The 26,329-nt window shown below is 41.6% G+C and overlaps 1 protein-coding gene across 2 annotated transcripts in view; it reads right to left on the bottom strand.

Moving 5' to 3' along the window:
- Positions 1-25,815, bottom strand: part of LOC109913182 (60S ribosomal protein L11-like) — a 40,192-nt gene extending 14,377 nt beyond the window's left edge. Inside the window, exon 1 of one of the 2 annotated variants that reach the window (XM_048596505.1) lies at positions 25,547-25,815. In XM_048596505.1, the coding sequence (XP_048452462.1) occupies positions 25,547-25,645 (99 nt within the window). In that variant the 5' untranslated portion in view covers positions 25,646-25,815. Of the gene's footprint in view, positions 1-3,945; positions 4,026-25,546 lie in introns of those variants that run through there. The other variant, XM_048596506.1, reaches the window with a different exon arrangement.
- Between the last annotated feature and the right edge of the window lie 514 nt (positions 25,816-26,329).

Here is a 26,329-nt window from a genome sequence, read left to right as displayed (position 1 = left end):
TGCATACTGGGCTCCAGTCACACAAACAGCATTCTACTACAAATCTCCTGTCACTTAAACCAATCTTAAATTCAAGTTAACCTGGATCCCATGAATTTTCACCTTATTTATTAGTTTCCCATTTGGAACCTTGGCAAAGGCCTTGATGAAATCCATATAAACTCCATCAACTGCCCTACGCACGTGTAAACACTTGGTCATCTCCTTGAAAAATTCAACCTCCCTCTGGCAAAGTCATGCTGACTGTCCCCAGCCAAACCCTGCCTCTCTAAATGGATTTTCTCCAATAGTTTTCTTACCACTGATATTAGACTCACTGGTCTTTAGGTTCCTGGTCTATCTCTATCAACCACATTAGTTGTCCTTCAGTCCTCTGGCACCTCCCCCTCACCAGAGACAATTTAGAAATGTGGATCAGGGCCCTGTAATTTCCTCTTGTCTCCCACAGCAGTTTGCAATACAACGCATCCCAACCTGGAGATTATCCACTTCTAAAATCCACCAAAACCTCGTCACTTCTTATATCAATGTGCTCAAGAAATTCCGTCCATTTCTCCAATTTTATACTTGCATCCTCCTCTAGAGTAAAGATAGTTCTACATATTTGTTTAGGGGATTGGGATTCAAATAGGGTAAAGCAGTGACCACAGAAACTTAAGCAGAATGTGTTTTTGATAACTATCTCTTCGACAGACCAAGTGATGGGGCATTGATGAGCGCGCTTACGTCAGCAACCCCACGAAAGCAGTTTTCAAGTCACAAAATACTTCAAAGTTGCTTTTTTTTTAACATTGGTTGAAACTAACTTGCATCCACCAATGGTCTTTGCAGAAATATTAACAACAGAATTTTCTGGGTCAGCTTATCATGCAATCATTGAAGTACTGAAAGGCATCAGACTAGTGCAAATTGGCAGTAAATTGCTAGCTGCACTGAAATTAGAATGCAACATATGACAGCACAAGGGAGAATCAAGTTGAATATTGAAAGTTAGAAGTATTTTTTTAAAAGGAGGGGCATAAAGAGATGAGAAGAGATTGGCAGCTTGTGTAAAAAGGAAATGGTGGAGGCATACAAACCCAGCGAAGAGGGGCAGGGTGAATAGGTAACAAAAAGCAATTCACAGGAAGTGATCAGGACTGAACAGGATGTATTCAATGCGCAGAGGATGAAAATTGCAGATGCACTAGTTTTAGTTTTCCAAACATCCTTAGATAAAGGCGTGCTGACAAACGCCTAAAAAACTTCAGCTTTCGTCGCTGTAGGAAAATGAATGAATGAATGGGACCTACTGAGTTACTCTTGCAGAGAGCTGATATAGAATCAACAGGATAAATGATCTCCTCCTGTCCTGTATCAGCCTATCATTTTACAAGTCACTAGTTTTCCAATGTATACAGTTGCCATCAAACACTGCAAAACAAAGAACATGATTCAAAACAAAACACTAAAAAAGTAATTTGGATACAAGTCTCGTGTACAGCATTTTATAAGTCAAACCTTTTATTAAAAAGGAGGCTGGTCCAGTGCAAAGTGACTGAAAACATTTTGCGTTACTCACAAAGTCTGGGAGGAAAAATTCAAATGATCTTGCCATTCAGCAGTAGGGATATTGGTTGTTGAGGGATTTGACAGACAGCAAGGATTCCCTTTGTATATTTCAGTTTAGTTTATCAGTGGAGTAAACAGTAAATTTCCATTTGATTATTTTGATGGTGTGAAAAATTCTTAATTGCCAGTAATTTTTCTTTTGAGTCAATTTTATTCTTTGGAGTATTCTACCTCAAACCAGTGTAATGGGCAACCCACACAGACCAAATCCAATATTTAAAATATAGAAGTGCAACAGGCAAACTTGCCACCAGGGACACTGCTGCCTCACAGCGCCAGGAACCTGGTTTGATTCCATCCTTGGGCAACTGTCTGTGTGGAGTTTGCACATTCTCCCCGTGTCTGCGTGGGTTTCCTCCCACATTCCAAAAATGTGCAGGCTAGGTGGATTGGCTATGCTAAATTGCCCAGAGTGTTCAATGATGTATAGATTAAATGGATTATAGGGACATGGGTTTGGGTGGGATGTCTGAGGGTCGGTGTGGACTTGTAGGGCCAAAGGGCCCGTTTCCACACTGTAGGGATTTGATGACGACGACGACGATGATTCAATCACTGGCTAACCAGGGAAATGTCAGCCCCATTAAATAGAATGGAGTGTAATAGAGAGGAGATACTCCTGCAATTTGAGGTTGTTTAGAGGTCACAATGATGGTCCCACATTCTCAACCCTGCCCTTGCCTGAGGTATGGTAAGCCTCAGGTTAAACCACCACCAGTCTTCTTTCTCTGACAAGGGAGCAGCCCCATGGTCCTCTATGACTATTTTTTCCCCTTGTAATTACCACTGATAGGTTCATTGTTAAGTAGTGCATTCAAAGAATGATCTTCTAACAATTCAGCATTTCCTGAGCATTGAAAGGTTGCTCAGTGTGTATGCTAAAATCTTGAAACTGTCCAAATATCTGGGACATGAAGCAAGAGTCTATTCAAGTTTGTTGGATGTTCAATAATGCTGCAGTTGCAATAATTTGAGTCACATGAGAATAAATAAACTAAAGCCTTACAGGGCAGTGACAACCAGTTAGTACTTAGAGTCACATAACAACAAATACATTTATTAATATAGCAATTTTACTGCTAAATCTGAAACTTCTATGCCTCACTGGAATATAATTTTCCAGAATTTCATTTACAGCTCTGAAGGGGTAGAAAACTATTAGTGTCAGATCAACCAGTTATTGCATGTCCTTTTCTTTAATGCTTTCTACCCCTGCTAAAGTTTGAAGATTAGCCTTGTTGACTGAGATACAGAAGCAAGGATAGCAGTAGCCCTCATGTAAATCAGACAAACCTGGGATGGTGAATGTCAACAGGCTAACTGTGAGAGCTTGGGAGAAGGACAGAAAGAAGGAAGCAGTGAATTAGTGGTTAGCTTTATTCAGATGCATCATCCGGGTCACTAAGTAATAGGTTGAAATTCTACTTCAGAAACTGAAGTTACAATAATCTAGGCTGACACAACATTCTTTACTGTTGACCATTATATCTTTCTGTTCAGACATCATCCATTCATTTCTTAGGTAATGCAAAATCTCTACTCAAGCAGGGATGCCCCTACACATCTTACAGTTTGCCTTGCTATAACGACATTATTGTTTGTAACAGCTTGCAAAGCACAATTTGGTTGCCACATTACCAATAACTACATTTCCAAAAGGACTTAATTGGCTGGTGAGTATCCCAAGGTCATGCATGGTGCCAAGTAAATAGAAGCGTTTACCCTCAACTTATTTTTTCCCTCCGTCCCAGGTTATTAATTCAGCATCTTTCATAAATCAAGAAAAATCTCATTCACCAGCGACCTCAATGCATCAACTAGCCCCTGTACTTCAGTGTAGTATCAGTCTGTGTTTCTAACATAAAGGTGAAAAATCGGCTGCTTTAAACAATCTGCTCCTGAATCCCTACATTCATTTTCAGTTTTTGTAACGGAACTAACTGCAGCACTAATAAAACCGACTGTCTCGCGATGACTGATTTATATCATTCCTGCACCGAAACTCTAATCTTATGAACACGCTTCAGGTTCAAATAATCAAGGAGCGTAATAAACCTCGGCAGGCAGCGTTAAGCTCTATAAGATTGAAACAGGCCACGGGCCTTGCCGCCCCCGAACTCCAGTCTGTAGTGCTGAGGATAACAGACGGCTCAGTTACAGGCCTGATCCGACAAATTTCACGTATCGTCACCACCATGAACTAAAATACATGGCGCGCTCAAACCTGAAACTCATTTCTCGTGATTTTAGATTACTGTCCATAAATAGACAGAGATTTAAACAACAGATGGCGGCAGATTCTAGTTCCACCATCACCACAAACATCTAACTCACCGCCATTCCCGCAGCAGCTCAACAGCGAAAGAGCGAAGGGCCTGTCGGGTAGGTCTGATCCCGCCCACCGTCATATAGACCCTGCCCATCACCGAAATAGACTCCGCCCAACAACTACATATTAACAGGTTGGTGTTGAGAACACATTTGACACGCTGGTCCTTAGAACACATTGACAGCCTAATCCTTCAAACACATTCACAGCTCAGTTCTTCCTACACCGAAAAGCGCGGTCTGAAACCGTTATCTAAAGGGTCCGATGAATGTCGTGTTCCCATTCTCTGAAGTTTTGAGGAACTCATACCTGCTAGCTCAGGTGGCAGCCCAAAACGTCATCTGGGGGATGTTCCATCTCAGGAATGTCCATTACCGAAGAGATGAATGAAACAAATGAAACCAATACAACAAAGACTTTCTTCGTTGCAAGAATTTCACACCAGCAATATTTTTTCTTCTTGAATATATCCTGAATCCACGGCATTAGTCTAGCCTCTGTGCAGTCACACTTTCATTTCGTTCAACTAAATCTTTGCTCCCAACCCATTGGCACATTTGTGTTGAAGTAAGTTTTTTAACCTCAACTTCTTAAGTAGATTCGTTGTCTTTATTTCACCCTCTGTGATTATCTTCCTGCCAAATTGAATGGTTTGACATCATTTACTGTATTAAAGAAGGGCTGTGCTTACTAAACATTTGAAGATCTTGAAAGACAAAAATTGCAATGTTTCTGAACTTGTGCCAGCTTATCATCTGGCAACAAAAATAAATGTTGTATCAATTCGTCAGTCAGAGATGTGTCAATGAGCTCAAGGATCATGCTTTTATTCATACATGGGATGTGCTGGGCCAGCATTTATTGCCCATCCCTAGAAGGAGGTAGTAAGCTGCCTTCTGGAACTACTCCTGTCCGTTACAGGAAGTAAACCCATAATACCATCATGCAGGGAGTTCCAGGATTTTGACCCAGCAATACTGAAAGAATGGTGATATATTTCCAAGTCAGGATGGGGAATGGCTTAGAGAAAAACTTGGAGGTAGTGGTGGTCCCATATAACTGCTGACCTTGTCCTTCTACACTGTAATAGTTATATGTTTGGAATTTGCTGCTTAAACATAGAAACTAGTAATCTATTTGGCCCTTTGAGCCTGCTCTGCCATTCAAAATGATCATGGCCGATCATTCAACTCAGTACCCTGTTCCCACTTTCACCCCATACTCTTTGATCCCTTTAGCCTTAAGAACCTTATCAAACTCCTTCTTGAGAACATTCAATGTTTTGGCCTCAACCACTTTATGTGGTAGACAATTCTACAGTCACACCACTCTCTGAAATTTCTCCTCATCTCAGTCCTAAATGTCCTACCCATGTCTGTAGACTGTGACTCCTGGTTCTGGACTCCCCAGTCAATGGGAATATCCATCTTGTGTTTACCCTCTAAATCCTGTTAGAATCTTATAGGTTTTAATGGGATCTCCCCATCATTGTTCACAAATTCCAGAGAATATAGTCCTAATTGATCCAGTCTCTCTTCATACATCAGTCCTCCCATCTGGGAATCAGTGGGGTAAATTTTCATTACATAGCCAGAACATTGTTCCTCAGTTAAGATGAAAACTACGTACAATACTCCAACTGTGCCCTGTGCAATTGCAGCAAGATATCCCTGCTCATATACTCAAATCCTCTTGCTATGAAGGCCATTTGTCTTCTTCATCACCTGCTGCACCTGCATGCTTACTTCCAGTGGCTGGTTTACAAGGACACCAAGACCTTGTTGCCCTTTCCCCTTTCCTAACCGACTGCCATTCAGATAATAACCTTCCCTCCTGTTTTTGCTACCAAAGTGGATAATCTTACATTTATCCACATTATACTGCCAAGCATTTGCCCACTTACTGAACTCATCCAAAATCACACTGAAGCACTTCTGCATCCTCTTTACAGCTCACCCTCCCAACCTGCTTTGCGTCATCTGCAAACCTTGGAGATATTACATTCAGTTCCCTCATTTAAAATCATTAATATGTGTTGTGAATAGCTAGGTTCCAAAGACTGATTCCTACTGTACCCTACCAGCCACTGTCTGCCACTTTTTCTTGTCTACCAACTAATTCTCTATCTATATCAATACATTACCACCAAAGCTATTGGCTCTAATTCTACATACTAATCTCTTATGTGTGGCCTTATCAAAAGCCTTCTGAAAGCCCAAGTAAACCACAGTCATTGGCTTCCCCGTTATCAACTCTACTAGTTATACTTTCAAAAAATTCCAGTAGGTTTGTCAAGCAATCCAAAATCCATAGAACTTAGGTGCAAAAGAGGAAGTGTGATACTGTGGTACGTATACAATTGGACTCCAAAATTATGAAGAAAATTTCAGAAGAAGGTAAAAGCAAAGAGGGAACTTCAATTATCATAACAAAAGCAAAATACTATAGGTGCTGGAAAATTGAAACAAACACAGAGAATGCTGGAGAAGCTGAGCAGGTCCAACTGAGTGGACAGAGAAACAGAGTTGCTTTTTGCACCTGGCCTCTTCTGAAGAAGTGTCATACCAGACTTGAAATGATATCCATAGGTGCTGCAAGCCTGCTGGGTTCTCCAGCATTCTCTGTGTTTGTTCCAATTATCCTAGCACAGACGAGAAAAAATGTCTGCTGAAGGACAAGGAAGGGAGGACCCTGATAACATATATAGGAGAACTTTCTCGATCAGAATGTTTCCAACAAAGCAGTAAGGTGGAATATTACGTGAAAATATTGCTCACAATATAATTTGATTGAGAGTAGGTATGGAAAGGGACTAAGAATAATCAAACTAGAAAATGTCAAAATCAGTGAGTTTAAAAAAAGATCAGATAAAACAAACTTTTGCAGGTAGAACATCAAGTAAACATTGTGAGGCCTTCAAGGAGATAGTTGAGGAATAGACTCAAAATTCCCATGACAAGGAAAGGTAAAGCATCCATAGCTGGAGCTCCTTTGATGGCTATAAAATTTGTGATTCAAATGGAACAAAGAATGAAGCTCTAAAAAAGAGGGATGGACAAGGACATATATATCTTGTGTGATGATGCTGTCACTTTATAAAAAGTTTATTTTGTTTTGTGTTTCTTAAAGAGAGGTTGTAAAGGCAGAGGTGTGAACTGGCTACTATAGATGGCCTAAGTAAACAACTTAGGAGGCTGTCAGGTTTTTTTTAAAGTTGGAACAATGGAAGCAGCTTGAATGGGAGCGGCCAGTTCTTACAGACCAGGCTTTCTAGTTTTTTTTAGCTTTAGCAGTCAAAAGCTGTTTGGAGTCCCAGAAGAGTTGGAAACTTCAGTGAATGATTCCTAGCTGCTACTTTCTCTGAAATCGCTCGGTATTGTTTCCTCATGGATTGGAGAACTGCATGTAAGAATCTGTGTCTGAATTTACGTTTTTGCCAAGTGATGTGTTTATGAGATGTTACAATATTGGAAAAATTAATTAGTAATAGGTACTGCATCTATTATTTGGTTAAGTTTTCCAGTAGTTAAGTTATTCTAAATTTCTCTTTCTTTTGTTTATTTTTAACTATAGCATTTAAATAAATTGAGTTTTGCTTAATGTCGAATAGTTTGACCAGTCGCATCACATCTAGAATATGCACTTCACATCTACCTTAAAAATAAGAAAAAGTTAGGGTCTAGGATACCTTCCTAAAATATTTTGAGGGGTTCTGGTCTGGTCCATAACATTTGCAAGTAATTGAAACCCATCCTGAACCCTATTTATGTATTTGAGAGTTCTGGCAATATGCAAACAAACTGGAACCCAGGGATGTTTACAAGTGAAGCTGATTGAGAATTGATCCCTAGTCCATAATCCAATTCTCTACCTACCAACAACAATGTGATTGGGTGTCAAGTAGCTGACCAGTTTGACCTTTGAATAAAACAGAGAGAAGCTAGTTCAGATTAGACGAGAAACCAGCAGTCAAAAACACTCTATCTTTCTCTCCAATGCCACTTTAAACCTAAGAAAACCAGTTACCTTTCCATCAGCAGTTAATGAAAGTTGTGATTTTGAATTGGATAAGTCAGTGACCTTTCATGCTTGAACTAGCCACCCTGTGTTTCCTGCAAACCAGTAGAAGCATTCAGAAAAAATGTAGAAAACCTTTGAATCAACAGGAAGCAACCCAATAGAGAGAAACTATGGAACAGTTTTCCAAGTTAAACCTTTACCCTTTTTTCTCCTGTTAATATTTATCTCTGACTTGTGTAAAGGGCAATTTAAAAAGGGCTTAGAATTTTAATTTGTAGCGTTTACTTAATTTAGTTTAAATGTTTACCTGTAGCCACAATCTAATGACGTATAATAAATAGTGATTCCTTGTTAATTACAGAAACCTCGTTCTGAAATTAGCATGTTTGGGGAGTTTGTGTAGTGATTGTAATGAGGTCAGCCAGCTGGACCTCTTAGAATATGAGTTCCCTGATTGGGGCTGTTAATCTGGTCTAATCCAGGACCCCTGGCTGACATAAAAAGGTTGAGTGTCAGAGATACTGCCACTCTGGTGCCTGACTCTGTATGAGGCAGTATTACAGTCAAGGACTGTTCATGTGTAAATAATGACGTTGTGACAGAATGCTGGCCTCTGTGGATTTATTTCAGTTTGTATATTTCTTTTTAAAACTTGAATTTTTCTGATCACCATGGGAATAGCAGGATTTGATTTCCAGTGTGCTACTCCAGTGAATTATAACATACAGAAATTAAAAATATAGTTGAAACAGGGTGGGGCCAATTAGTGATAAAAATGGCAACTCTTTATGTGGAGACAAGGGCATTGTTGATGTTTTAAATGAGCACTTTGCATCAAAAAGAAGACAAAGCTGCCAATCTCACAATTGAGAAGTGTTAAGCAGTGAGTTGTTATGATCAGGACTGCATGATCTGAAAGTGTGTTTGAATTAGCTCTAGTAGAAACTTTCCAAGGAGAATTAGATATCTGCTCTATTAGCAAAATTAGAAAATAGGATAAGAACAGTAGAATGGAACTATCTGGATAGATTTTTCAGAGTTGGCATTGACACAATGGCTGAATGGCATGCTGCTATGCTGTAATACTCTATAATTGTATAATTAGGAGAGGCATGCCAAAGCTTGGTCAATGGGATGAATAATAAGGAGAGAGTAAAGGTTTGAGGAGCAGTTTTCAAAACAGGGAGTTCTAAACAATAGAGGTGGGGGAAGAGACACACAAGAGGATAGCTAGAAAAATCCAGTTCGGAAGATATGGATCCAGTGGAGTTTGCATGTGTATTCCTTAAAAACCAAAATTGATTATGGAACCAACCTGACTTCCATTCAATTGACTTCATGGACTAAACCATCATAGTTATTGCTGGGAGAAGTAGAGCTGAATAACATTGGGCCATTAATTGTTACAAATAACACTGAGACCAATTAAAAAGGATTGTCCTTTTGGATAAATTAATTTTTTCCTGTTCCTTTATTTTCCTTCATTTCTTTGGCAGTCAATGAACCCTTTTATGTAACTTTCTTGATTTAAGGATATTTATAGTCATTATTCATTTCAGTGACGTATCAAAATGCATCATTCAAGATTATTTTGTTCAGATTAATATATGACACAAATGATTTTAGCACGTCCTTGCACTCTGAGATTTAATAGAGGCTATCCTGCCTTATCTGGATTACGTTGTGGGGATATTTTGTACTTTTTTAATAATATGGCTATATCATATTATTATGAAAAATAAACATGAAGGAGTTTTTAATTCACTCGTTTTTCTTAGCAGAATTAATCTTAAAATTAGTATTTTCAAAATTAAAGACCATGATATGCAAGAACATTTTCCCTCATTTAAATAGAAACACTAAAGGTAAAATAATGCAATGATGTTGGTATTTGATAACATGGCTTAATTCCTACAGTGTACTCTAAATAACCCAAGCAAGCAAAATGGAAATTTTATATGAAACCAAGATATTCTTACAAAATATTAATATTGCATTTAATATTACATTTCACATTTTTGGTATTTTAGCCATTCAATTATTCAACGCCATTTCATCCTTAAAGTTATAATCTATCTCCATGGGATCTGGTTCCATGTTCAGTAGCTTTTTTATTTGCTTATGATTCTTGGGAAAGACAAAAGTTATTGCATTGCCCATTTGTACTGGCCCTTGCTAAGATGGTGGTGAATTGTCTTCTTGTAATGTTGCAATTTAAATTGTGTAGAGAGATACTTACAGTATTGCAGGGTGGGAATTATAGGGTTTTAACAGAGCAACATTGAATGAATGCCAATATAGCAGTAAATGAACATAAGAAATAGGAGTAACAAATGCTTTAAAGCCCCTGAAGCCTACAGCACTATTCAGTATGTTCATGATTGATTCTCAGCCTCAACACCACTTTCCCATGTTGCCTAATATCCCTTGAGTCCCTAGAGACCAAATATCTGTCTATGTCAGCCTTAAATATATTCGACAATGGAGCATTCACAACCCCCTCAGATGGCAAATTTAAAAGGATTCACAACTCTTAAGTGAAAATATTTCTCCGCATCTCGATCCAAAATGAACTATGGCTGTGCCATTGTTTCCCCATTTGAGGAATCGATCTCAGTATCTATAATGACAAGACTCGACAGAAAGTTTTATGCTTCAATTAGATCATCGTAAATTCTTAATTCTAGGAACATTGGAATTAGGTGCAGGAGTAGATCTTTCTGCTCCTTGAACTTACTCCAATTGCTTGCAGCCAATTAGATTATGTCTGACCTTCTACCTCAGTGCCTCCGTGCTATTTTCATATCTCCATATCTTTAATATTTAGAAATCTATTGATCCCTGTCTGCAATACATTGAATAACAGGACTTCCACTTCTGGAGTAAAGAATTCAAACATTCACCACCCTCCAGTAAAGAAATCACTCTTCCTTGCAGTGTAAATGACCTGCCTCTTACTCAGAGATTGTCCACGCTAGTTCTCGATTACCCAGCCAAGAGAAATATCCTTCCTGTATCTTCTCTGTCGTGCCCTGTAAGAACCTTAATCCTTCAATTAGATCACTTCTCATTCTTCTAAACTCCAAATAACATAGGCCCAAGGAGTAGCTTAGTGCTATTATTGCTGGACTGCTAATCCAGAGACCCAGATAACGTTCTGGGGACCTGGGTTTGAATCCCGCCACAGCAAATGGTGGAATTCGAATTTGATACGAATATCTGGAATTAAGAATCTAATTATGTTTGGAAAAGCTGGAAAAGCCCATCTGGTTCACTAATGCCCTTTAGGGAGGGAAACTGCCATCCCTACCTGGTCTGGCCTACATGTGACTCCAGACCACTGTAATATAGTTGACTCCTAAAAAAAAGTTATTTGCCTTCCTAATTGTTTGCTGAATGTTCATGCTAATTTTCTGTCTTTCAAATATAAATACACCATATACATTTGAATGTCAACATTTAGAAGTTTCATATCTTTTACAATATATTCTGCTTTTCTGTTATGATGACAAAAGCGAATTAGGGAGGGGCAATAAATGCTGTCTAGACAGCAATGCCCAAATCCCGTTAATGAATAAAAAACTCGTCAATCTCTCCTTACAAGACAATCTCACCATCTCAGGAATTGGTCTTGTGTGACCCAATTAACTTAGTCTTTCATCATAGGATGATACTCATCCCATGGTTCAATTTAGCTGTACTACCTCTAAAGCAAGTATATTCTTCCAAAAATATGGAGACCAAAATTGCACACAGTATTTCAAGTGTGGTTTCACCACAGTCCTATATAATTGTAACAAGACTTCTTATAATCCAAACTCCTTGCAATAAAAAGTTATTTGCCTTCCTAATTGCTTGCTGAACCTTCATGCTAATTTTCTGTCTTTCATTTTTAATTACACCATGTCCATCTGAATGTCAACATTTAGAAGTTTCATATCTTTTAAAATACATTCTGCTTTTCTGTTACGATGATCAATGTGAATAACTTCATACTTTTCCATGTTAAACTCCATCTGTTACCTTGTTGCTTGCTAACTAAACCTATATATTTATATCGTTTTGCAGCCTCTTCTAGTCCTCCTTGAAGCTTATAGTGCAAGTCAGGACGGAGTGTGGGAGTGTGACTTGGAAAGGAATTTGTAAATGATGAAAACTACATTACTAATTATTCTTTTCTGGTTGCATAATACCCAGTCTAAGATGGCTTGTTCTCTGGTTCCTTAACATATTGTTCCAGGGACAGTATTGTGACTAATTTAATTCTCCCAATCTATATGCAGATTAAAGTTATTCATAATTACATATGTTTCTTTATCACATGCAACTCTGACTTCCTGTTTAATGCCATTCCCAACATCACCACTACAGTTTGGTGGTCTATATATCACCCTCACTAATGTTTTTTTGCCCCTTGGTATTTCTCAATTCTTGCCACACAGATTCTAGATATTTTCAAATTGATCTGTTTGAATATGACACACCTCTGGAGCAGGTGGGACTTTGAGTCTAGGCCTCCTGGCCCTGATGAGGGACACTATCATTGCACTTTGAGAGCCCAACCCATAAAGATTCTACATTGTCTGAGATAATATTTTTCCTCAATGTTGTGTTCATATCCTCATTAAGTGAAATTCCACTATCTTTTTCTTTTTGTCTGTCCTTCCTAAATGCTGAATATCCTGCATGTTTAGTTTCCTTTGCTGGTCAACCTGCAGTTGTGTCTCCATTATCCCAAATGTATCCCATTTAATCTACTTGTGTGATTAATTCATCTACTTTATTTCAAATGCTCCATATGTTCAGGCACATAGCCTTAAGGCTTGTCTTTTTAATGTTCCTAATACCAATCCCACTACTTTTTTTTCAACTGTGGCCTTGTTTGATTCTGGCCTTTGATTCCTCTGCCTACCACTTCTTTTATTTCCCTTCCTGTTTTTTATTTTTATACTTGATTCCCCTTCCTCTGAATCCTTGAATAGGTTCTCATTCCCTGGCTAATTTAGTTTAAACCCTTCCCAGCCACTCAAACAGTCTGCTCAGGGAACCATGCAGGGACAGGATTCTTGCTCTCATTTTCCTTCAGCATCTCAAGGACAATAAGTGCTGATGACGTTCTGATGGACTTGTGGTCAAGAGGTGTTTTCCTTTTTGTACAAGTAACAGGTGATGTGGAACAATGCAACTACATTTATTTAATTTCAAAAATAGGCTTCATTCATGAAAGTTCATCTACAAATACATAAAAGGTTCTAATTCAATTTCGACAGTTTTTGCAGAGAAGGAAAATCAATAAAACAGTGCAATTTTGACATTTCTTGGAGCTTCTTTACAGTTGCCAAAATAAAGGCATTTTCTACTTATGCAGGAAACTATTTATGTTCATTTTAAGGCATCAAGAGGCTCTAACAACTGAGCAGATCCTCATTGTACTTTGGCAGAAAGAGCTCAGACAATGGTCTTTCCTAATTGCGACTTGGTGGCAGCTGCCCCAAGTTTTATAGCATCCCTCAGTCTATATTCCTGGACCTTGGATTGTGCTAGTCTGCAACACTTGGTCAAGGTCAACTCTTTACACTGGAAGACCAATAAATTTCAGACAGACCAGAGTGTCTTTTACTGAGTTGATGGTCTTCCAGTCATAGTTGATATTTGTCTCGTTGTGGATCCCAGTAAACAGCCTGTAGAGCTCAGAATCCTGCATCAGGCAGCTGCTCGGCACAAGCCTTGATAAAAAGCACTGCATCCCTCTCCAGAACTTCTTTGCAAAGGTGCATTCTAGAAGGAGATGTGTGATAGCCCCTATGCCAGTACAGCTGCTTCAAAAGCAGTGTGCAGTAGCACATGGAGACTGGGCGTGCATGAAGGATTGGACAGACTATATCCTTCTCCCTACCAGCCAAGCCAAGTCTTGGTGCTTGTTGGGAAGTTCTAGTGATGAAGCATTTTGCCAAATTTTGGCAATGGGTGAAGCCAGACCAATCTTCTGCAATACCGGGAACCTTAATACAGAGTGACACTGGTGTTTATGCATTGAGTTCTTTCCAAACTGCTTGGACACCCGTCCCAGACTGATTCAAGACAATGCTGACAGCAAGGATACCCATCCCAGACTGCTTCACTGAGTTGCCAACTGTGAGGACATCCTTTTCACACTCTGGGATATCCAATGTCAAGTAGACACGGCATTTCCTCCCAATGATGTTTCTGTCCTAGTGGTGGAACAGGACATACATAAGAATGATATTTGAAGAACCTGGGACATTGGCAGCTCGGTGTAATTCTGAGAATACAACTATGTCAGTCTATTGCTTGACTAGCCTTTGGAATATATCTCCCAGTTTTTCAGATTTCCCAAGAGTGAGGTGGACTTTGCAGGATCCAGTGGGCAAGGTGTGCCTTTATGGTTTTGGTGCCTAGATTGACCAGTATAATGGTTTGCTAGGCCATTTCAGTGGGGTATAGTTAGCACTGCTGCCTCATAGTGCCAGGAACCCGTGTTAAATTCCACACTTGGGCAAATCCATCTGGGGTTTGTACATTCTCACCATGTCTGCCTGGATTTCCCCACAATAAGTGATGACAAGACCAGTAACACAATGGTACCGAGGTACCACACGTCAGTGATGAAGTGACCTAGTAGCGTTAGATAATGAGACCTAATTAGAGTAACCCTTAATTAGTTGCATTTACATTCAGGGCATTGACAAAAACTATTTGATGCTGTGCTGAATTTGAGAAACAGTGTCTGCAAAGAACACTTTCATTTGTGGAGATATCAACTGGAGATGACAGTCTGAACAGACTCCAGCAAGTACATTGTCTCCCTGTCCGATGACCTCCTCTCAATGTTTGGTTGTCAGCAGAGTAGGCCCTTGAATACTTCAGCCAAAGATTGTTTTGACAGCACTGGAGAAACTACATGTTAGTGAGTTGTTAGAAGTCTGTGCCTTTTCAAAAATCATTTGTTCTTTATGTCATAGATTTTACTCTGAACTGCTGTGTCAGCTGCCTATTTAGAACAAACTTAAGAACTAGGAGCAGGAATACACAATTCAGCCCCTCAAGTCACCCCTTAGCATAATACTATGATCTCTCATTTTAGATTGCCCTACAAGGAGAAGGATTCTCTCAATGTCTGTTTTGTCAGTCCCCTTTAGCATCTTATACATTTCCAAATAATCTCTTCTCATCCTTTTAAACTTCAATGAACATAGGTCTAAATTGCTCAATCTCTTCTCATATGACATGCCTTTAATCACTGGAATTAATCTAGTGAACCTTTTCTGCAATGCCTCCTTTGCAGTTACATCCTCACTGCCACTTTACTTTTCTCCTGAGTTATGGTGAAACCTATGGTGAATGGGTGTAAGCCTTTTCCATACACTCAATTAGGTCCTACTTTTGTTTTAGTCTCTTGTGAGATGTGGGTGACTCTGGCAGGTCAACATTTATTGGCCATCCCTAGTTCCCCCTGAGAATGTGGTGGTGAGCAGCCTTATTGAACCTCTGCAGTCCATGTGCTATAGGCAGACCCATAATGCCATTAGGGAGGGAATTCCAGGATTTTGATTCGGTGACAGTGAAGGAATGGCAATACATTTCCAAGTGAGAATGGTGAGTGGCTTGGAGATGAACTTGCAGGTTGTGGTGTTCCCATATATCTGCTGCTGTTGTAGCTACTGTATTGACTAGTATAATTCAATTTCTGGTTAATAGTAACCCCCAGGATGTTGATATTGGGACATTTAGTCATGGTAACACTATTGAATAACAGAGATGATGTTTAGATGGTCTATGATTGTAGCTGGTCATTGCCTAGCAGTTGTGTGGCTCGAATGCTACTTGCCAGTTGTCAGCCCAAGTCTAGATATTGTCCAGGTCTTGTTGCAATTCAACATGGACTGCTTCAGAACTTGAGGAGTTGTAAATGGTGCTGAACATGGTGCAATCTATAGTTACTTCCAGGAATGTGGAAAAGTCTGATTGGACCAGCCTACCTTGAACAAGTATATTTATTACTGGCCAATACTGAAACTGCTGAAAGCATCTCAGCAGAAATGTATTTCTGACCAGTAATTAATGAATGAATGATTTTGAATGAACGATTTTAATGTGATGTGTTCTTTACAGTGAGAAAAATAGTAAAATACAGTGAAAAGCTTTCCCACTGTTGCCTTGATCCAGTGCCATTTTGAGTAGTTTAAGAAAAAAAATATAGCTTAAAGAGAGTGCATCAGTCCTGAGCCAGCTTATCATTAACGACGTAAGCAACACCATCCATCCTCCTCCATGTTGCCGCGATCTACAGTGGACCCAGCCAACTTTGAAGTCACCACTGTTCAGGCACCACCTATCACCACTGGGCCAATTTTCCTCTGTGACCATCTTCCTGCCATCTGCGCCGGACTCACCAAGGTCAGAGTTTTATATCTTGCCATTGGGCCCACCTCAGTGTCACTGTAATGCCCTTGTGTCACAGCTTTGATGCCAGTGGTGTGTGACCCAACCAACAACAAAGTTGCCAATCCTTAGGCGCCATCTTTCACCGCTGGGCCTATCTATCTGACATTGCATCTGCTGATGTAGCACCACATATGCCAGGTTCAGTGTTTGCCCTAGAAAAAAATTAAGTAAGAGCTCACTTCAGTCCATTCGGGGCTCCTCTGGAGCAATGGGGGTCATTCAGAAGTGAGTACTAGTCCAATATGTACTATTTAGAAGGAAATGTAGGATCAATAAGTTCAGTGAAGCTTGGATATCTAAAATAATTCAGGACTCGATAAAGAAGAAGAGTAGGGCATTTAGCAAGTCCAAAGGGATCAATTCAGCTGCGACCCTGGAGGAATACAGGAAGGAACCTAGGAAAGCAATTAGAACAGCAAAAAGGGGACATGAGAAAGGACTTGCGAACAGGATTAGGGAGAATCCTAAGATATTTTATAAATACATTAAAGGAAGGGGTAAACCAGGGGAAAGGCAGGGTCCATTAGGGACCAAGGGGGCAAACCGTGTGAAGCCACAGGATATTGGAAGGGTGTTGAATGAATACTTCTCTTTGGTCTTCACTGTGGAAAAGGAGAATGTAGGTACAGAATTCAGGAAAAGGGACTATGAGGAACTTGCGCAGTTTGAAATTGGAAATAGGGAGGTATTGGAGGTTCTGTTGGGCTTAAAAACACACAAATCCTTTGGCCCAGATAAATAATGTGCCAGGCTGCTGTGGGATGTGAGGCAGGAATTTGCAGGAGCTGTGACACAAACTTTTAATTCCTCTCTGGCCACAAGAGAATTGCCAGAGGATTGGAGGATGGCTAATGTAGGTCCACTTTTTAAGAGGGATGGTAGAGATGAACCAGAAAATTATAGGCCTGTGATACTCACGTCAATGGTAAGAAAACTATTGGAGAAAATTCTGAAGGAGCATATTAATACCCACTTGGAAAGGCATGGATTAATTAGGGATAGTCAGCACGGTTTTGTCAGAAGGAGGTCATGCCTAACAAATTTGTTAGAGTTTTTTGAAAATGTGATCAAGTGTGTGGATGTAATTTATATGGATTTTAGCAAAGCTTTTGACAAGATCCCATATGGGAGACTGATTGAAAGGGTTAAAACACATTGAATTAAGGGAAACTTGATAAGATGGATCAGAAATGGGCTTGGTAATAGGACACAAAGGGTAGTGGTAAAAAGCTGTTTGAGTGACTGGAGACTGGCAGCCAGCAGTATACCACAAGGATCAGTACTGGGACCCTTTTTGTTTGTTATCTACATAAATGATATAGATGAAAATGTTAGGGGAATGTTGAGCAATACTGCAGATGACACCAAAATTAGTAGAGTGGTTAATAGTGAAAAAGATGGTTGTAGGTTACAGGAAGATATAGGTGGTTTGGTCAGATAGACAGACCAGTGGTAGATAGTATTCAACCCTGATAAGTAAGAGGTGATGCACTTTGGAAGAAGAAACAAGATGAGGGAGTATTTAATGAATGTCAGGACACTGGGTAAGCCTAGAGGAACAGAGTGATCTTGGGGTGATTATTCACAAATCCCTGAAGTTGGCAGAGCATGTGAATAGGATAGTTAAGAAACCAGATGGGGCACTTTGCTTTCATCAGTCATGGCAATAGAGGATAAGAGCAAGGAGGTAACACTGGGGTTGTACAGGGCATTGGTCAGGCCACCACTGGAGTACTATGTGCAGTTCTCGTCACCTCGCTACAGGAAGTATGTGATAGCATGAGATGGGATACAAAGGAGGTTCACCAGGATGTTGAGATAACAAGGTGTAGAGCTGGATGAACACAGCAGGCCAAGCAGGATCAGGAAAACTGACGTTTCGGGTCGAGACCCTTCTTCAGAAATGGGGGAGGGGAAGGGGATCCTGAAATAAATAGGGAGAGATGGGAGGTGGATAGAAGATGGATAAAGGAGAAGAGAGGTGGAGAGGAGACAGACAGGTCAAAGAGGCGGGGTTGGAGCCAGTAAAGGTGAATGTAGGTGGGGAGTTAGGGAGGGGATAGGTCGGTCCAGGGAGGACGGACAGGTCAAGGAGGCGGGATGAGGTTAGTGGGTAGGAGATGGGGGTGGGGCTTGAGGTGGGAGGAATGGTTAGGGAGGCGGAGACGAGCTGGGCTGGTTTTGGGATGTGGTCTGGGGAGGGGAGATTTTGAAGCTTGTGAAGTCCACATTGATACCCTTGGGCTGCAGGGTTCCCAAGCAAAATATGAGATGCTGTTCCTGCAGTTATCATCCGCTTAGCTGAACTTGTCCTCACCCTTAACAACTTCTCCTTCAATTCCTCCCACTTCCTACAGACAAAGGGGGTGGCCATGGGTACCCGCATGGGCCCAAGCTATGCCTGCCTCTTTGTAGGCTACGTGGAACAATCCCTCTTCCAAAGCTACACTGGCCCTATCCCCGACCTCTTCCTCCGCTACATGATGACTGTATCGGTGCCGCCTCATGCTCCGACGAGGAGCTCGAACAGTTCATCCACTTCACTAACACCTTCCACCCCAACCTTAAGTTCACCTGGACCATCTCTGATACCTCGCTCTCCTTCCTGGACGTCTCTGTCTCCATCTCTGGCATCCACCTGGAAACCGATATCCCACAGCTACCTAGAATACACCTCCTCTCACCCACCTTCCTATTCCACCATTCCCTATTCCTAATTCCTTCGCCTCCGCCGCATCTGCTCCCGAGATGAGGCATTCCACTCCCGGACATCCCGGACTTCCCCTCCACAGTGGTCGAAAATGCCCTCGAACATGTCTCTTGCATTTCCCGCAACTCATCCCTCACACCCCCTTCCTGCAAATAACAACCAAAACAGAATCCCCCTCATCCTCACGTACCACCCCACCAACCTCCGAATCCAACACATCATCCTCCGACACTTCCACCATCTGCAATCTGACCCCACTCCCAAAGACATTTTTCCCTCCCAACCTTATCTGCTTTCCGGAGAGACCACTCTGTCCGTGACTCCCTTGTCCGCTCCACACTCCCCTCCAGCCCCACCACCGCCAGCACGTTTCCCTGCAACCGGAGCAAGTGCTACACCTGCCCCTACATCTCCCCCCTCACCCCCATCCCAGGCCCTAAGAAGACCTTCCACATCAAACAGATGTTCACCTGCACATCTGCTAATGTGGTATACTGTATCCGCTGTTTCCGTTGTGGCCTCCTCTACATCGGGGAAACCAAGCGGAGGCTTGGGGACCGCTTTGCGGAACACCTATGCTCGGTTCGCAACAAACAACTGCACCTCCCAGTCATGAACCATTTCAACTCCCCCTCCCACTCCTTGGACGACATGTCCATCCTGGGCCTCCTGCTTTGCCACAATGGTGCCACCCGAAAACTGCAGGTACAGCATCTCATATTTTGCTTGGGAACCCTGCAGCCCAAGGCTATCAATGTGGACTTCACAAGCTTCAAAATCTCCCCTCCTCCAATCGCATCCCAAAACCAGCCCAGCTTGTCCCCGCCTCCCTAACCATTCCTCCCACCTCAAGCCCTACCCCCACCTCCTACCCACTAACCTCATCCCGCCTCCTTGACCTGTCCGTCCTCCCTGGACCGACCTATCCCCTCTCTAACTCCCCACCTACATTCCACTTTACTGGCTCCAACCACGCCTCTTTGACCTATCTGCCTCCTCTCCACCTATCTTCTCCTTTATCCATCTTCTATCCGCCTCCCCCCTCTCCCTATTCATTTCAGAATCCCCTTCCCCTCCCCCCTTTCTGAAGGGTCTTGACCCGAAACGTCAGCTTTCCTGCTCCTCTGATGCTGCTTGGCCTGCTGTGTTCATCCAGCTCTACACCTTGTTATCTCAGATTCTCCAGCATCGGCAGTTCCTACTATCTCACCAGGATGTTGCCTGGGATGGAGAAATTGAGCTGTAAGGGGAGACTAGCTAGGCTTGGATTGCTTTCTCTTGAGCAGAGAAGACTGAGGGGACACATGATTGAGGTGTATAAGATTATAAGGGGTATGGACAGAGTAAACAAAGAGCAGATATTCCCCTTAATTGAAGGGTTAATCACGAGAGGGCATAGTTTTAGGGTGAGGGGCAGGGGGTTCAAAGGGATTTGAGGAAAAAATCATCTTCATTCAGCAGGTGGTGGGAATCTGGAATGCATTGCCTGGGAAGGTAGTGGAGGCTAGAAAACTTACAACATTTAAAAAAAATTTGGATGAGTACTTCAAATATTATAACACTCAAGGAAATGGGAGAAGTACCGGAAATTGGGATTAGCACACTTTTAGTGGCAGTTATGTTGATGCAGGCCCGATGGGGCGAAGAGCCTTTTCTGTGCTGTATGATCTATAAATCTGTCACCATAAGTACTTTATTCTCAATGCAGTGCTTAGGCAAATAAAGTTTTCTTTTTAAAAAGAATATAAACTAACCTTAAAATGAAGGTAGAAAGGGCCATAATTAACCTGATGTTGAACGTAGTTGTCTATGTCTATTGAATTGAATTAGCTTTATTGTCACATGTAGTGAAAAGTTTACAATGAGCCATTTACAGCATCATCTTAGGTAGAAGATTCTTCAATACACGTTCTTAGGAAAAAAAATTATAAAAATAAAGAAATAAAAAGACCAGCATTATAGATCACAAGAATAAATTAGAAAACATAGAAATAAAAGTTCAGAACAGCAGTCCTTCCAACCCAATCCATGCTAGGCCTTGACTCCAGATGGTGCTGGGCTTCACCTCAAGGCTGGAATACCATTCTAAAATCACCTTGAGGCCTGAAGTCCACACTGAGACCACGCCAAAAGACTACCATGCTGCTGAGAGACCACCACGCCAGGCCAGTGGATCGCCATGCCGGGCCAGGAGGATTCAAATAGATGATTGACATAGTATAGTCAACTAGTCTGTAGAAGTGGAGTACAATTAACGAGTGCTCAGAGTCAGGTGGCAATGTTCACCAGTCAGCTGCTTCTTTCTGAAGGATAGACCAGTAGAGGAGGAAGAAACCCAAATATCCTTTCAGCTGTTTTGCTGTGGGTTGTACACTTTTCTGCCTAATTAACCAAAGTATCATGTCTAACTGTTGCTTCTTAACAAACTTAAATCGTCATAAAATTTGTTATGAACTATCAAAAGTTTATAATTTGGACACTGCAGTCCCAAATCCCAAAACCTAACACTAGTAAAAGCAGGGATCGTCTTCACTCTCTATCATCATGCTAAAAGTTGGCCAGATTCAGGTCAAATCTAAAGCTTATTAAAAAAGTTGTGAGCTGCTCTGGCAGCATTATAATTCTATACTACTACAATTTGTAAATTCAAGGCCCAGCACATTCTGCATTCCTTCATCATGATTCAACTAGAGATGTGGCAAGGCATGCAAGGACCACAATGAGCATACCTTAGAATGATGCATTAACCTGATGAACCAACAGTACAAAACAGCTTTGCGTGCTAAATATCAGAACGTTATAAACATGACTACGGGATTTCACAATAAATAGGCCCTTTGGGTAAAGCTCAATAGCCCCATCAAATCTGTTCCAGACTGGTGTTTTCATTCATATAATTAGGGGAGAATTTTTAAAAAAAATAATAGTATCTGCAATCATGGCAAAGCACAGATGAGTGAGAAAGTGACAAAGCTGAAATTGTAATCACCTTTAACCAAAGTTCCAAAGGAACATTTCTACTGTAGCTCCTTTTGAATACTCCAGCAATGTGGATATTGCTGTCTATCTAATGAGGTTCAAACCATATGATACTAAGAAGTAATCACATGCAATAGATGCAACAAAAGCTATGGAGTCTGACAACTGTTTGCTGATGGCATGTACATCAGCTTTAGCCAAGCTATTCAAATAAAACACTGGATTCTACCCAACAGGTATGACAGAAAATTACTCATGACAATACTATTTTCAAAAAAAAACTAAAAGAACTAAGCTAATCCATTCTATTAGCACTGCACTTTGGGAAATATATAAAGGCCTTAGAAAGGAGAGATGAGGTTTACCAGGATGGTGACCTCGGAAGAGGGATTTCAGTTATGAGACAAGGTTCAAAAATTGCTGTCCTTGAAACAGAAAGGTTATTATATGATGAGGTAAAGAGGGAGAATCAGCTCCCCTATTGATCAGTTGCAACAAATATTTTAAATTTATTTTTGGCACATAGCCAACACACAATTAAAATGTAGTTCATTAGAAAATGAAGGAGCCAATTACCAATGTTTACTTGAGTGAAAGAGGAATGTTACAATTTCTACACCCTAACAAAAAACAGACATCAAACACACACTCTCACAAAACCAGTTATGTGTAAAATAAAGTGCATCTGGTTTAGACAGGGAAAATAAGTTTTACAACATAGCGCTTAGTAACCTTGAGGTACTGCAAACTTTGTTTTAACCAGCATCTTATCAACCGGCAAAAATTATACACCTCAAATACTGTGATGTCCAAGAATTTATGCTGTAGATAAACTACACAACGCCAGGTTATAGTCTAACAGCTTTATTTGAAAACACAAGCTTTCGGAGCCTCACTCTTTCTTCAGATGTTAGTGAGAGGTAGTATCAGACACAGAACTTATAAGTAAAAGATCAAAGTGTCTAAAACACTGACGAGAGTGTACTAAACAAACCTAAGATGCTGTCAAATCTTTAATCAGTTAGAAGGTTTTAATTGATTAATATGTATATGTAAATCCCTGAATTCCTTTCAAATCATTGTCCTGAGAGAACTAAAGGTTTTATCAGTGTAAAGAAGATGTGACATTTTAGGTCAGACAATGCATGTTAGGTCTGAGGCCTTGTTTAGAATCTGTGTTTTGGTTTACAGTCAGACTGGTTTTATTTCTAAAGTAGGAATTTTAAAAATGCCACATTGACTGACTGTCTACAAATTGTGTGCATTTTGGACAAAATACAATGTATGTGCAAATACAAAATTCACCCCATAGATTCAATCCCAGTGGCTGCAGACCTGACTCAGAGATGGGTGTGATCATTGAAGGGCAATCACTACTTTACAATTAGCTACAGTAATACACTGACAATCATACCTAGTTTTTTCAATGCATATATTCTGGGGATAATGCTCAAAATCTGAATTTTAATTGACTATTTTCATTTTCCAAACCCGTATTCTTATATTTGTGTTATAATTCTATAATCTCAAACTTGAACTATTTGTAAAGATTGATCATCCTGCCAATCTTTCATTTTGTTTTCCTTCTATGTTATTTCTCTGTTCACTGAGCAGCAAGTATAACAAAAGCAAAATGAGTTGCAAATACACATGAAGACAGGTTCACATTTAGAAAGGATTTGTTAATATTTCAGCTAGGATCATTAACTAGTGTTGGCAAGTGACTAGCACCTTGATTCTTACAGTTTAGTTCTGCAAATAGCCACTAGGAGGTGCAAAAATACAGCCAGAGAAATTTGGTGCTGCATGTGGTGATAGGGAGGCATTTACTAGGTATGGGTCTGGAATTCATTATTGTTGCAAATTGTACAAACTGATGTACTTAGATGATGCACTTTACAAGAACAGTGCAATACCTTAAAATGCATGTGACTTTTTTTCCTGTGCAGGCTCTTTTATGTCCAAAGATGTGCAGTTTAGGTGGATTGGCCATGCTAAATTGTTCACAGTGTCCATGGAGTGCAAGCTGGGTGGATTAGCCGATGGGAAATGCAGGTGAACAGTGTTAAGGCAAGGGGTTGGGTCTGGGTTGGATGCTCTTTGGAGGGTTGGTATGGACAACCAAATGGTAGGGATTCTATGAGAGATAGTAGGAACTGCAGATGCTGGAGAATCCGAGACAACAAGGTGCAGGGCTGGATGAACACAGCAGGCCAAGCAGCATCATAGGAGCAGAGAGGCTGACGTTTCGGGCCTAGACCCTTCATCAGAAAAGGGATTCTATGATATGTCTGAATGGGCACTGTTGTGGGTTATAGCAAGCTGTCCTGTTACATTTATTATCTGGCTTTGAAACAGTGGCTCCATCACTGTGTCCTCACTGAAATAAATCTCAGTGATAGCTCAGAACTTATAGCCAAATTGTCACATTTCTCTGCAGTAAGATAGCGACAGCAAGAGGAAGCAGTTGCTGTGGAAAAATTAGCTGGGAGGAAGAAGATGATCTTAAGCTTGGTTTGACAATTAGTAACAAAAAAAGGGGAGTCAACCCAGTACATCGTTTACTTTGCATACAATGGGGAATTCATAACTTTCAGACAGTTTGCACAATATTCATACTTTCCTCTCCTCCTCCTCATTTTTCCCCACGGCCATGTTTTACCCCCATCCTCCACTCCCCTTCTTTGAAAGCCATTTCCTTTTCTCACCCACTTTCTGCCCCCTCTTTCCCCCCTGCCCTGACTTTCCCCCCACTTTATTAACCTCTCCCCTCTTTCTATACACCCTTTTTCGGTCTTCTGCCATTCTCCCTCCCCTCTGCTTTCTCCCCTCTCATTCCCTTTTTCCCTTCCATCTACCCCTTTCCTCCCCATCTGCCTTTCATCATCTCCACTTTTTTGTCCTCCTTCCTCTATCTTTTCTCCCACTTTCTTCCCCATCCCTTCTTTCTCATCCCCTTTGTTCCCTCCAAACCCTCATCTCCACCCTTTCCACTTTCCTCACCTCACCCGTCTTTCCCCCCACCTTTCCTCCCCTCACCCTCTTTGTTCACAACTCCCTGTTCTCTTTCTGACTTCCTCTGCATCCCTTTGTCCTACCTCGTCCTCACTTTCCTTCTGCTCTTTATTTCCCTTTTTGTGCCCCTACCCCCTTCTCCCTGTCACCTCACACCCTTATCTCCCCCACTCCTTGCTCCCATCCACCCAGGTGGTGATGGCCTAGAGGTATTATCCCCGGACTGTTAATCTAGACACCCAGATAATGTTCTGGGGACCTGGGTTTGAATCCCACCATGGCAGATGGTGGAATTTGAATTCAATAAAACATATCTAGAATTAAGAATCTAATGATGACCATTAATCCATTGTTGATTGTTGGAAAAACCAGCTGATTCACGAATGTCCTTTAGGGAGGGAAACTGTCATCCTTACCTGGTCTGGCCGACATGTGGACTCCAGACCCACAGCAATGTGGTTGATTCTGAACTGCCCTCTGGGCAATAAATGCTGCCTAGTCAGCAATGCCCTCATCCCACGAATGAAAAAATAAACCCCTCATCTCCAATCCTCCCTCCCCCCACCTCGTGCCCCACCACTGCTCCCCCCTTGCCTCTCCTCTACTCATTTCCTTCCCTGCTCCCCACCTGCCTTCCCCTGCTCCCCACTTCGTGCCTCTAAACCCCAACGCGTCCACCCTAACTTGCACATCCCCCGCCTTGCGCGTCCAACTCCCTCGCCACCCCCACCCACCTCATCACCCACTTTCCCTTGCCAACATCTCGTGCCTCCCCCTTGCACCTCCACAATGCCTCGTGCTGCCCCCTCACACCTTCATCCATCTTGCCACCTCCTCGCGCCTCCACTCCTCCCCGCCGCGGCTCCACATCCTTCAACTCTGCCGCCCCCTCAGTTCTAACCCCTGGCTCACCTTCAGCCCCCTGCTCCACCACCCCCTCGCCTTCATCCCCCGCTGAACCACTCCTCAGCTCTACACTCTCCTCACCTTCGTTTCCCCAGCTCCACATTGCCTCCACCCCCTGCATCATTTCAGCTCTGCCGCCCTTGCTTTCAACCCCCTGCTCCCCATTGCCTCTGCACCTCCACCCCCCCCACTTCCCATCACCTCCACCCCTTCACGCCCTCTCACCTCCACCCACCTCCCTCCACCCCATCTCCTCCCCCACCACCTCGTCTACTTGAGCCTCATCTCCTCCC

This window comes from Rhincodon typus, chromosome 5 (genome assembly GCF_021869965.1).
Source record: "Rhincodon typus isolate 14 chromosome 5, sRhiTyp1.1, whole genome shotgun sequence".
Classification (NCBI taxonomy): Eukaryota; Metazoa; Chordata; class Chondrichthyes; order Orectolobiformes; family Rhincodontidae; genus Rhincodon; species Rhincodon typus.
This window is presented reverse-complemented; position numbering and strand designations above follow the sequence as displayed.